The sequence below is a fragment of the Chroicocephalus ridibundus genome, chromosome Z (assembly GCF_963924245.1).
Source record: "Chroicocephalus ridibundus chromosome Z, bChrRid1.1, whole genome shotgun sequence".
Classification (NCBI taxonomy): domain Eukaryota; kingdom Metazoa; phylum Chordata; class Aves; order Charadriiformes; family Laridae; genus Chroicocephalus; species Chroicocephalus ridibundus.
The window spans coordinates 31,904,467-31,917,114 of record NC_086316.1 but is presented as its reverse complement, the minus strand read 5'-3'; the positions used below and the strand labels follow the sequence as shown (position 1 = coordinate 31,917,114).

General features: G+C 48.2%; 1 protein-coding gene across 4 annotated transcripts in view; it reads right to left on the bottom strand.

The window, feature by feature from the left end:
• Positions 1 to 12,648, bottom strand: part of ABCA1 (ATP binding cassette subfamily A member 1) — a 100,004-nt gene that overhangs the window by 25,292 nt on the left and 62,064 nt on the right. For all 4 annotated transcript variants that reach the window (XM_063321427.1, XM_063321426.1, XM_063321429.1 and 1 more), the window contains 13 exons: positions 11,318 to 11,558; positions 10,585 to 10,724; positions 9,775 to 9,891; positions 6,900 to 7,088; positions 5,824 to 6,029; positions 5,556 to 5,732; positions 4,734 to 4,956; positions 4,184 to 4,405; positions 3,358 to 3,562; positions 2,706 to 2,819; positions 2,105 to 2,276; positions 1,463 to 1,594; positions 795 to 934 (listed from right to left, as the gene is read on the bottom strand). In XM_063321427.1, coding sequence (XP_063177497.1) covers positions 795 to 934; positions 1,463 to 1,594; positions 2,105 to 2,276; positions 2,706 to 2,819; positions 3,358 to 3,562; positions 4,184 to 4,405; positions 4,734 to 4,956; positions 5,556 to 5,732; positions 5,824 to 6,029; positions 6,900 to 7,088; positions 9,775 to 9,891; positions 10,585 to 10,724; positions 11,318 to 11,558 — 2,278 coding nt within the window. The remainder of the gene's footprint in view (positions 1 to 794; positions 935 to 1,462; positions 1,595 to 2,104; positions 2,277 to 2,705; positions 2,820 to 3,357; positions 3,563 to 4,183; positions 4,406 to 4,733; positions 4,957 to 5,555; positions 5,733 to 5,823; positions 6,030 to 6,899; positions 7,089 to 9,774; positions 9,892 to 10,584; positions 10,725 to 11,317; positions 11,559 to 12,648) is intronic.

Below are 12,648 nucleotides of genomic sequence, written 5' to 3'. Positions count from 1 at the left end.
ACCTTGCGAGCCTTTCCATAAGTGAATCATACTATCTCAGCATCGGCAGTACTAAGTTGCCAGGCTGGAGGCCTAACCATATTTGGAGCACAGGTCTCTGGAGACTGCGCAGCAGAAATAGGTCCCCAAGAGACACCCCCCCCCCCCCTCCTGTGGAAGTGTGCCAGATGCAGCAGCAAGGAATTATATTACACTCTTCAATATTAAAGCCAACCTGTGGCCATCTGCTCTCCCTTCCCAAGGTCAAATGCACAGGCTGTGCTGACAGTTGTGTCAGAGACAAAGGAGTCTCAGTCCCTCAACTATCTCATGCAGACTGATACAGGAATCCTGCCGCTCCTGAACAAAGGGGAAGCATACTCCAGGACACCAACTGAAGAAAGGTAAATCGGCATAAGAAATGCACATATGGTCCACAAACAGCAAGGGACTTGGGAGATTATGGTCTGAGCCACTCTCACCTAAACCCGTAAAACCCAAACATATTAGTAATCATTTGGAGAACACGTATCACATGTAGCTGGACTATGTAGTGATGGAAACAAGCACAAAACGTTCAGAGAAAGTGAGTGACTTGTTACGGACATTGGATAGCACAAGACAGTGCAAGATGGTTAAGTTTACTAAGATATCCTGATTAGGTACTTAATAAGTAAATGATTTCCTTAAGTGCTTAATTGTGTGGTACTCTATATTTAACTGGAGGATTCAACCAAGGTCTGTGATGTGAAACCCAAGAGAGCTTTTCCAGGGCTGAGGAAGCAGCTGAGAAACGTAAAAGCAGCTGAACCTACCAGAGAGTTTGCTTGTCCTCGCTTTCAGTTTGTGAGGCAAACCAACATCCACTGCCATCTGCTCCATCTCCTCTTTCACCTGCTTTTCCGGCAGCCCTTTGAGCCGAGCATAGAACCAGATGTGCTCTTCCACAGTCAGCCTAGGGAACATGAGCAGGCTCAGGGCACAGCTGACAGCACCACGCTGGGATTCATCCCTTGTATTAGCTTTACAGCAGGCATGTTTGTTTGCTTGGGAAAACATCTTTTAAGGCTGAGGTCAGGAAGGAGCTACAGACTGGGTGTGCTCAGCTTGGGCCTGATTTCAGAGTGTGGCTATTCATCACCAATGTACATAATCCTCCTTTAAGGACGCATGACAGAGTACCCCTAACATCCCAAATCACTAGGCAATGGGGAAACATTTGGCCTAGTTAAGGTTAATGGAGTAGATTTCTTTAAAAGGAGATGCAAAAGATGAAAGCATAGGCTCTTGCTGATAATTCACAGGAACATATGAACGTGCTAATAAATAGAATGTCCTTGAACCAATCACATCATCCTGCTGTCTCGCACCATGTGCACAGATAAAGATAGGACTGCTCTAGCTGAAAGCACACTACTGTCTCCTAAAGAAACCAAACGTCTGTTGGATGACACCAGACCTACGTCTCACAGATGCTACTCACAAGTCAAACAGCACATTGTGTTGTGGACAGACACCCAGGTTCTGCCTGATGGTGCTGAGCTCAGAGCGGATATCTTTGCCCAGGATGAAGGCTGTACCCGAGGTTGGGGGAAACAAGCCAGTCAAGATGGACCTGAAGGACAAACACAACAGATAAGCAGGTTTCACCACTAGGAAAATGGCTGCTGCACATGTCAGGATGAACAAAGAGTGGGGGGAAGCCCTGGGGAACTCCCACATCAGGAAAGCAGTCTGAGAAACATCTCACTAACGGATAAAAAAAAAACCCAAACTGTTCCAATGTTTTTAACACACCCACATGACTCTGCTTGAAGGAAATAATTTTTCCTCTAAAAGCTTCTTATCTTTTCAGTCCAAACTCGATTCCTTACGCTGTTAAGTCAGAATCACAAATGGCATTACTAAAAAGTGCTGGCAGCAGATTCATTTGGCAGAGCCTCAAACCAGTTTCAGTCCCCTATACCTGTGCACCTTCTGAGGTAGCTGCACAACTAGGGTAAATCATCAGAGTCTGCACCAGCTTGCATACTGCAGTTGTACAGCTACCTCTGCCATATTGAATGCAACTGCAGTATTCAGAGTCGCTTCCGCTTCTGTCTTAAAAGCATTATTTTGTTCTTACATGGTAGTGGTTTTCCCTGCTCCATTATGTCCCAGAAAGGAGGTGATTTGTCCTTCATAGAAGTTCAGGGTGAGACCATCTACAGCAACTTTCTTGCCATCACGATAAACCTTGACCAGGTTCTGGATGGAAACACCAAGGCTCAGATGCATAGGCTCTTCCTCCTTGCAGACTGGAAGAAAACAGAGAGAGATATGGTAGGTTTTAACAGCAAATGTGTCGGAGTTCTAATAAATATCACATTCCCCCAAGCCTGTGGAGATCCAACGAGAAATGAGCTATATGAAGATGTGACCACATTTCTTCCTGAGGGACAGGAACCTTCCACAGAAGTTGTCCTTCAGCTCTTTTGTCTCTACTGGGTTCATGAAATGGGAGGAATTCTCAACTCCATGAGGCTGGAGTACCCATCTGCTCTCAAGTGGGCAAAGCACCTTGGGTTCATCTGGATACACCCACCTGATAAGCATACCCAAACTGCGATAACAAAGGAATGACGAATTTCATCTTAGCCATGCCAGTTCTGCTGTCTTTGGACTCTCCTTTCAAAGAGGCAGACCATAATGCTTCACTGCAGAAAGGCTCTGTGTCCAGCACTTACCTTCTGAAGACCCTTTCTGGTCAGGATGAGAGTGCTGCCTCTCCTGTGGTTCTTCGCCAAACCAATAGGACTTTGTGAAAGGAAAGTACCAGGGCCTGGGAATCCCGTACTGACCTGAAGAGAAAAGCATTACATAAGCCTGACTATATCTGTCCCTTTTCTTGTATTACTTTTCAGGACAAGAAGGGAAGTACTTTACCCCCCGCTAGCCTCTAGGTTTGGCAGGACTAAGAAGAAACCTTTCCTGATGAAGAGACTGCCAGACTTAGATGCTAAGACACATCTCTTTCCCCAGACTTCACTTCAGGGTTAAAAGCCCTGTGCTGGAAGGTGCTAAGGAGCCACATGTGGTGCTGATACTCCCAACTCCTCCTCTGCAGCAGGATCTGTGGACTTAGCAGCTCAGAGAAAGGAACAGCTGAAGTGCAGCAAAGCTTCTGGGAGCAGCTCAGCCACTGCCACAATGGGGCACAGCCTCTGTGCTGGGCAAGTCACTGCTATTAGCAGCAACAACTTTACTGTGGTGCTGGTCTGTCATTTTTCCTCCATGACCTTTCTACAGCTCTGCTCAAAAATGGGCCCAATTTGCACTTTGGTAAATGAGGAGGGTGAAAGGATCTATTTAAAAGCGTGAAGCAGAAGCAGACCTCACCTGGGAAGACAGACTCAATGTACCACGTCATGACCCCATATAGGAAGGTGTCAAACAACATCATGACAGCAGATGTGGTGATGCTAAAGCCATCTTCTTCCAATGGGCTCTCAAAGAAGTTGTCCCACTGAACACCAACTCCCTGCTCTTCAAACAGTGCGAAGTACTCACAACCAAAGCCAAAGGCTACTGGAGACAGCAGGCTCTGCGAACGGGAGGCATGAACATGCATTCAGTTTTTCACAACTACTCTCCACCTGGGCAGCTCAGCTCTAGCATAAGGCTATGGACATGGCCCAGAAGCCTTATAGGAAAAGGCAAAGGTCCAAGGAGCATGACCTTATTTGCAGAGATGGAGTGGCAGCCTCAGTGCTGGTGCCAGCAAGCAAGGCCTGAAGTCTCTGCTAGACCACCACCCAGAAGTGTTTGTTTCCCTATTTTCTTTCCCTTGCTCTTTGGACTTTTATGTGAGGGAGGAGATCACTAACAGCCACCCTTCTCCAAACAAGTAAGAAGTGCTGTGCAGAGGAAAGGCAGCTGGTCCCTTCAGCCTGCATAGCTGGTGGTACAGCATCACAGCGTACAGAGATCAAGGTGGCTTAGTCTCGGTGAATTATTTCTACCAAAGCCAACAAAACCCTCCCAGCAGCTCCTAACAGGCTCAGTCAAGCCTCTTCACCAAGCCCAGCCTTGATGGCCTCTTTAAACTGGAAAATTAACCTCCCATTGCCACCTCCCCCCGCTTCTTGTCAGTGTCAAGCTAGAGAGCTGCCCAGTGCCACACTGGTGGAGGCCCAGTACCCAAGACAGTTTCCTCAAGACTCACCGCAAAAATCTTGAGTGAGAAGCTGACATAGTCCTGCCAGGCAACACACAGCACATAAGGCAGGTACAGCGTGAAATAGACAATGCCCCCACAGGCAGCTGCCAGGTTGGCTCTGGAGAACACAGTGCTGATGAGGAAGCACTGGAGTATGGTCACAACACCAAAGATCGACAGGAAAACAAACACCACACTAGGGTCACTGTAAGGCAGCAGATTTCCCACCTGGCAAGAGAAAAACACGTACATCAGGCTTTAAAAGGGCTCTCCAAGATGGCTCCAGTACAAGCGGGTCTGTGGAGGTGCACTTTGCTCAACAGCCTTCCCAGAAGTAGGGCAGTACCAGAGGTACCTTTTCAAAAGTGATGAATCTACTACAACCCCTCTTGCTGTTTTCAGTCACTCAGCCCCATTTTGTTCCAAAATCCTGTTCCCAAAAAGTTGCTGGCCAAACCATTTACCAACTCCTCCCCAGTGTGCCAGTGCAGACCACTGCTTAGCAGGCTCTCAAGGCTCTACATTCTGCTGCCAGAGACCAAACCAGTCAACTCACCTTAAGGATCAGCACCAGCAGACCTGCACTCATCAGGAGAGGGATGAGGCTGCTAATGAACCAGCTTAGCCAAAGGATGCCATTGTCAAGTCCCATAATCCTCATCGTCTCCTTCAGCCGGGCTTCCTTCTCATACACAATGCCCTTAATTATCACAGCCACAGAGTAGATCCAGGCTAGAGTCATGAAGAGAGGCATGGAGCGACTCATGACACGCAGAAATCTGACAGAAGGAAGGGAAGTGGCCAGGAGAAGAGAGTTAGAAAAACGACTGCAACTTCAGGCACCACTCCAGGACTAGCGGAGCATGGCAACAGCTAAGGCTACACTGCACAAAGCAGTCAATGTGCTGAGCATGACACAGGATCACCATGAGGTGAGGCTGATGGGTCTAGAGCACATCACCAGTTCGGAATGGGAGTGGAGTTGCAACTGTCCCTCAGTGGAAGAGTGGGTGCAAGACCTGTCTCTCCTGGTGACTGCTCTCAACTGTCCTCTTTCCACTCTCCTCTGCCTAGGTCCCTGCTTTTTTTCCCAGTGCTATTTTTGCCTGTATCAGGTTTGGGGATATGGTCACATGTCAGGAATGTACTCTGTATGCGAACGTCCTGTACAGACATTCCTTCTCCTGGGAAGGACTATGCAAGCCATTACATATTCCAAATCCTCCATGCAGGTGCCCTAATTCCAGGGATTAGAACACTAAGGAAATTGCTCCCCCACTGATAGGAGGGACATAAACCATGCCTGAGGAGTGACAAAAGCCCATGCCTCCCACACCACAATCATCCCAGGAGCTTTTGAAGCAGCCTGCATACATACATGTCATCCACATAACATGGGTAGGGCATCTGCTGCACATAAACTCCTGTCTTCTTCTCTGAGCCTGTCTGCACCCTGATGATGGCCTGTTCCACCACATCCTGCAGGTAGGCAAAGCCTCCCCAAACATAGCGCATGTCCTCAAAGGGGTCAGCACGGGGACCAGGATCCCAGTACCTGCACCGAGGGAGCAAGACCTTTCCATTAGCAATTCTCATCACCACATCCCCCATAACAAATTGTTTCTAAGGCAGATGTCAGGACTCACCCGTCCTTGATCTTGTTTGTCCTTTCCACGTTATCAATATCCATGCGTATCTTGTATTTCACATGTTGAGGGAGCTCTACACTGTTAGGAGCTATTTCAGTGAAGACTATGCCAGCCCAGAACCTCCTTTCATCCAGAAGCTCCAAGGACTTGTTTATAAGCCGAACTTCTGTGGCCACAGGCTCCAGTTTATCCAAGTTGACACACTAGACAAGGGCAGATTTCAAAGTGTTTATGTGGTAAGTTACCAAACCAGAATGTACTTTGTGACATTTGGGAGGGAAAAAAAAGGAGAACTCTGCAATGGTAATGCCAAGCCCAAGAAAACATGACAGCACTGGATGCTTTGCAATGACTCATGGTAGCCCAGCAAGTTGCTAGAGATGTCGTTTTTTCCTGCTTTGACCTGCCAGTCAAACATATCACTGAGAAATACACCAGCAAAAGTATTTTCTGCACAAGAGCTTAGGTAGCATTGCAGTTCTAGCTACAGGATCTCATCTAGGTATCCATTTCCATAGACAGTCTTATTTCCTCTGTTATAAATAAACTATGTCTGATTCAAAGCTTTAAAAATCAGTGTAGAGACCCGAAGCCTTTGGGCCAAGCCCCTGACAGGCCAAGGCCCGTTTCTGTTTTCACTCATCTGCCAAGATGACCAAGTAACAAGTAGAACCAATTTCATTATTTCCTATGTCTTCCTCAGCTTAAAGCAGCTGCTAGCTTCACTGCAGTCCCCAGCTAAAACCCCAGATCGAAATATGAGCTGTTACACTGCCGAAGCAAGCAGCAGCTCTGAGTCCCCCAGTAACAGCAGGGTGGGAAACCACATGCAACGGCCAAAGTGAGAGCTACGAGAACAAGGCCTACAGTTAGGTTCTTACATCTATATTTAGGCACCTGAATAAATGATATTTTCTAACATGCAGTGCACTCAGCCCTACTAAAGCCTGGTTGTTTACAGAAAATAGACTGATAGAACATCTATCTTCCCTTTCCAGGAACACCCCACCGCATGAGTGGAGACCAAGCTGCTGCCCTCCCCCAGCTCCGTGCCCACACTAGCACGATCTCACCTCCATAAAGCGGGAGATGGTCTGGATAGCCCGGTCTGTCTCATTGAAGGCATCCACCCAGGTATACACTGAGCCGTTTGCTGTCTCAAAGTCCTCCTGGTGGTTTGACAGGAAACGGGCAACATCCTCCACTGTCCAGTTGGAAGACGGCAAGTGCAGGTCCCATAGAGCCTTGCCTTTCAGCAGCGTCTGCAGGTATTTTATTTTCAAAGGAGAAATAGTTGTTGAGAATCAATATTAGATCTCCTGTCTCACCACGAAAGCAAGCACTACTGGGGAAAAGGCCTTTTTTAAAAGTTTTTTGGAGACGCCTCTGCCATACTGAGAAGATCAGCATGGTGGGTGCCTTCCTCTGACCCTCCCATTGCAAAGGATGTGCCTCCCTCAGTTCAGATACACCATCGGTGTTATCTTTGCAGGCTGGCTGGCTGCCACCATGTCCTGCCACCCTTCTCCCATGGAGAGGGCAGCAGAGAGCCACGCATAGCTCTGCGCCTCGCAGACCCACCTCTCCCGAACAAACCTCTGCTCCCAGCTGGCATGGAGAGGGGCTGTAGAATGGCTGGAGACCGAACCGTCACAGTGCTGAGCAGAAATACCAGCGCTAGAGGCCAGGTGGCTTTTCTTATATATTTTGCTATTGTGCCATCAGGGATGGCTGAAGCAGCCCTGTACAGCCATGATGTCCTGCCTCTCTGTTCTCCTATCTGGAACAGTGCTTTCTTCACCTGTTTTAACTGCTAGATTTCTGAGGACACGCTATTGTCCCACTATGTGTATGCACAACAACCCACACACGCGCAGTCCAGGTAGAAGGACCTGGCATTGAAGCAGAAACCAGTCCTCTGGGCAGAAAACATAAAGGCAGGCAGGAGAGGTGCGTTAATTGTAAAGGAAACAGTTGAACTGAAGTAGAGGAGAAAAAAAAAAACCCTACACATGAGAGAAAACTGTAAAAATCCTGACCAATAAAAACAGGAAATGGACTTTCTGCCAGAACGCAGAATGAAGCGGAGAGGTGAGGAGCTTCCCCACGCTCTGCTGTTACCAGCAAACCATAAAGTAAGGGTCACACAGTTACAAAAACAGCATCATGAACTGGGAAAACAGAATAGGCCAAGCTGGTAAAGGAGAACACGCAAAAAGGAAATCCAAGCAAACGGGGATCATCTACAGTGCGCTCTCCTCGCATTTGGTCTTCCAAGGTTGGAAGTTGGTGGTTGGTGGAGTTGGTGGTTGGTACCACCATCCCCAGCAGGAAGGGTGCCATGCTTGCAGGGAAGGGGCTCAGCCTCATCACATTAAGCAGCAACACTAAAGCTCTGTAACTCCAGGGCCACATGTTGTCCCTCCATGAAGTTAGCAGCTGCATTACCATCAAGCTGGAAATGCCAAGATAGGCAAGCAAAGCACTTTCCTCTCCTTCATAGAGAGGAAGAGAACTAACCACCCTAGTCATCAGGGTTAACAAGAAGCATAAAATACAAAACCAGAAAAGCCCAGTACTCATTTAAAAAAAAAACAAACTAAAAAAAAAATAATGCAGCAACATTTAGTTTTCAAAGGACACAACAACAAGCCAATATCCAAACCTTGACTTTCTGTCTGCACTCTCTGCGAATGGTTCAGTTTAGAGTTGGTGGCCCTGATTCTCACCTCCCTGATGCCAACATCTACAGAATTAACTCACAAAGCCAACAGAGGCACAGGAGTGATGAAAATGATGTCTCTGACCCTCTAGTATGTCATGTTGACAACAGAGCAGGTCAGAGACTATACAGCACAGCATTACATTGGGGTAAACAAGGAAGGAACTTCAAGGCTTAAAAGACCTGGGAAGGTCTGCACTATGACACCCAACCTGCTGCCTTGCAGACACAACAGGAAAAACTACTCTACAACTGTTTCTCTGTTGCGTGATCCCAGTTTTACATCACTGTGCTGCCAAAGACATCAGCACGGGATGCAGAGACCCACCCCTCAGAATTGCACCTGAGGGAAGTAACAGTGAACTAAGCCTCAAACCAGGACAGCCACTTAAGCAGATGATGCCCCAGCAATGCAGGTCTAACAGCTGGCACAAAGCTCCATGGAGCCAACAGGCTAGCAGAAAGCATGTCAAATCCAAACAAGACTCCGAGCCCCTTCTTCATGGTACATTATGAAGCAATCAGCCACAGAGTGATGTTTGCTTTTCTCCCAGGTATTACTAAATTAAGCACACCATCCAACTCCAAATTAACTTGTGTTGTTTTGGGGTGGGTTTTTTTTGTTTGGTTGGGTTTTTTAATTGGGGTTTTTTTTGTTTGGTTGGTTTTGGTTTGTTTTTTTTTTTTTTTAAACAAGATTTGTGCCAGATTACTGCCAGGCATCTAGGTTCAGCTCTAGCATGATAACCACTCAATTCCTACTGTACCCAATGGGGCCCAATGCCACCTTACACCTTCCAGGATCTGATCTAGACATATGACCACTCATTTTGCTGCTATCACGAGAGCACTGTTGTGAAAAAGTGCACAACACAGGGAGCTGAACATGTCAGCAACCCCGCAGGCCCCCAGTTTACAAAAAAACCCCAAGCCAGATATTCATACCGCATTAGGGCAACACTGTGGAAGAAACAGCCCATTTGCCCACAGGGGCAGATTAAAAACTAGTGTTAAACATGCATTGCTCCTGTTTGCAGCAGGTTGTTACATGAAGGAGGTGATGCCAAGTTTAATGCAAGATCGGAACAATCACATGTTTTCAAGAGTGGGTCTCATCCATTCTATTTAGCTGCCCAGCTCAGCACTGAAGCACCATCTAAAATAAATATTTCATCACTTATTGCAGAAGACAACTGTGGTCGCTCTGGCAAGGACAGCATACTGACCCGAATGAGATCCATTTCCTGACTACTTTCCATAAACGTCCAAATCTTCGGGCTTATCTCCTCCCACATCCCCCCGAGGTCACGAAACACACCCAGCTCCTGGAACGTCCTGTTCACCTGTCGGCAAAGAGGAGAGGAAGGTTATTTCCAAAAACTGGCAGCGATCCACTGCGTGCTAAGAGGGTGCATTGACCTGTCAAGTGAAGTACTGAGTGTTGCTTATATTCAAACAGCAGCTCAGCTTCTGCAAGGACCAGAGTAGGGAAAATCAAGTGCACTTGGAGAAGAACAACAACAGGGATTGTGGATGCCTGTGGCTGAGCGCTGCCTTTCAAGGCTGGGCGGCGAATGACTCTGCCTTGGAGATGAAGGGCACACAGAGGCAGCCCCTCCCCACGTGCTGGAAGAGTCTTGCTGAGGGAGCTTGGGGAATTAGAGAGCACATTAGGTAAACCACAATCGGAAATGATTAAGAATCCATTGACCAGCTTGCAGTGGAGAAGAGGAAGGACACCTGAAGGCTTATCAAGGTCTTCCCCACTCCCATATCCCACACCAGAGATGCAAAGCCTGTGGATAATCAAAAGGCACCACCAGGTGCCACTTCCAGCCAAGTCTAGAAAAAGGCCTGGCCTTTTCTCCTTGAGCCTTCAACAGCAAAGGCATGGGAGGTGAGAGACTAGGGAGGCTGTGCTTTGCAGACAGTCCTTTCTAGGCTTGTGTTTGGGCCCAATTTAACACAGAGCAGCTAAGCTGCCCAGCCAGAGGACATACTTCATCCTACATATCAGAGGATAGGGCTAGAGTTACCTCAGTCATGACCTTCCTTACAGCTGGTGTGTCTGGAGTGTACAAGATCTTCCCAATCAGCAACGGTTTCAAAGCCCTCCAGATAATCCTGGAAAGCGGGCTGGATTCCAGGTTCTTCATCAGCTCATTGCAGTAGGGTGCTGAGGAGGAGAGGACAAGGGTGAGTGGCTGAACAGCACAGTGACAACTGCAGAAGGCATATGCCCAACTTGTGTGGGCTTTAAAGGACAATCACAGCTGAAAGCACAGCGTTTGTCAGACAAGAAAACCCCTTCTCTACTGCAAAGCTCCACAAAAAGCCCCCTTCAGTCCAAGCCTCCGCAGTCTCCCCAGCAAGCATGGAGCACCCAGGTAGCCTCCAGCTTCCTCTCAGAGCCACACTGCTAGTCCTGTACTGCTCCCACAACCCCGCTGCATGGCGTGAGCAAAGTTTGTCCAGAAAAGCCCAGATTTCCAAAGGCTGCACATGACTGTGCTCCCTCTCCCCGGGAAGGAGGGTCCACTGCACAGACTTCTGTGGACTCTACAGAAGGCCCTTCCAATCCCTTGCACAGTGATATCCTCACTGGCCTTAAGGGCCTGGGCAGGAGGTGGCATGTGCATACCTTTCTGAAACAGCGGAAGGTATGCTCTCCCTTAGGACCACCTGGTTTCATCTGTGGAAGTTTGCGAAACACTAGCGATGACAACCATCAAGTAGATGGGACTTAGGCCACGCTACGGTTACACTTACTTGTGGAGTTATCATAGAAGTTAGTTACATCGTCTTCAGTGCTGTTGCCTCCAAACAGTGCTTTGTAATTGTTATCCTCATACCAGTTGAGGGATTTAATTTTGAGTCCTCCACCTTCAGGATGGCCACACACAATGCGCGACACAGCCTGGTAGATCTGTGTAGAGGAGTTTGAGGCATTCACGTTGTTCAGGAACATCACCTCTTGCCTCATGTCGCTCCAGCTCTTCATGCTTAGCAACTGGAAGGGGAGGTAGGAGAAGAGAGTGGAAGCCGGGATAGGAACAGGATTAGTGAAAGAAGATCTTGCCACTTTCCTTCAAATGACACATCTCTTTTTGAACAGATGAGAATCCCCTTGAACACAACATCAGCAGTGAAGACCAGGGAAAGCATATTTACTCCCATGACAGTGGGACAACGTAGAGAGAAGTCTCTTATGTGTACGCACAAGGAATGTGCCCTTGCCAAGCTCTTTACTCTTAAGTTTTCTCCTCCAGTGCTGTAGGTGGTTTCTGCCCTCCTTGCCCTCTCACATGGAAGCTACACTGCTTGTCCTCCCGGTTGCACCACAGCTCACATTCCAGTGTAGCCCCCTCATGCCGGGTAGGGTGGGTGCACTGAGTCAGAAGAGGGAGTAAGGAACAACATAAAGTGAGTGCAGCTCATGGGACACAGACCGTATGAACTGAAGGCCCCGGCAGTATCACCTGGCACAATTCTACCAAGGTCAGCAAGCCTCCACTGATTTACAGCAGGCAGGCTGTTTGACCTCCTAGGTACGTATTGCTTGTCCCTGCCCCAGCACCTCACTGCCCTGTTGTCAACAGCATTCCCAGAAAACCCTTGAAACAAGCCCAGCTGTAGCCTGAGCAGCACAAGCTGTGCACGTAGCCAGCCACATCAAGGAGCCTTCTCCTGCCCAGCAAGCCTGACACCAGGCCCAAGGTGACAATGCAGAACTGGCCAGGAGGATTGGTACCCAGCACAAGCATCTACCTGCAATATGTCATGAACAAAAGTACCAGGCACTCAGCCCAAGACACCCACTGCATTAATGTCGCCGTAGTCAAGAGGCATGGCCAAGCTCACCACAACAGAAAAAGCAACGCACCTCCGCAAGCACTGGTTTCACACTACACTCAAGCATTGCGCTCGGACTCCCCGTCTGGAGATGTAAGAACATCAGCAGAGGTGTGTCCATGCAACCTAGAAGTCTGTTATCTCAATAACCTCTGTGATGGTGACAATAAGTGGATGTTTGCAAAAAATAAGGCAAGGGCAAGAATGTAGGGTACTTCCCACAGGTAACCTTCCAGCTTCCATTTATT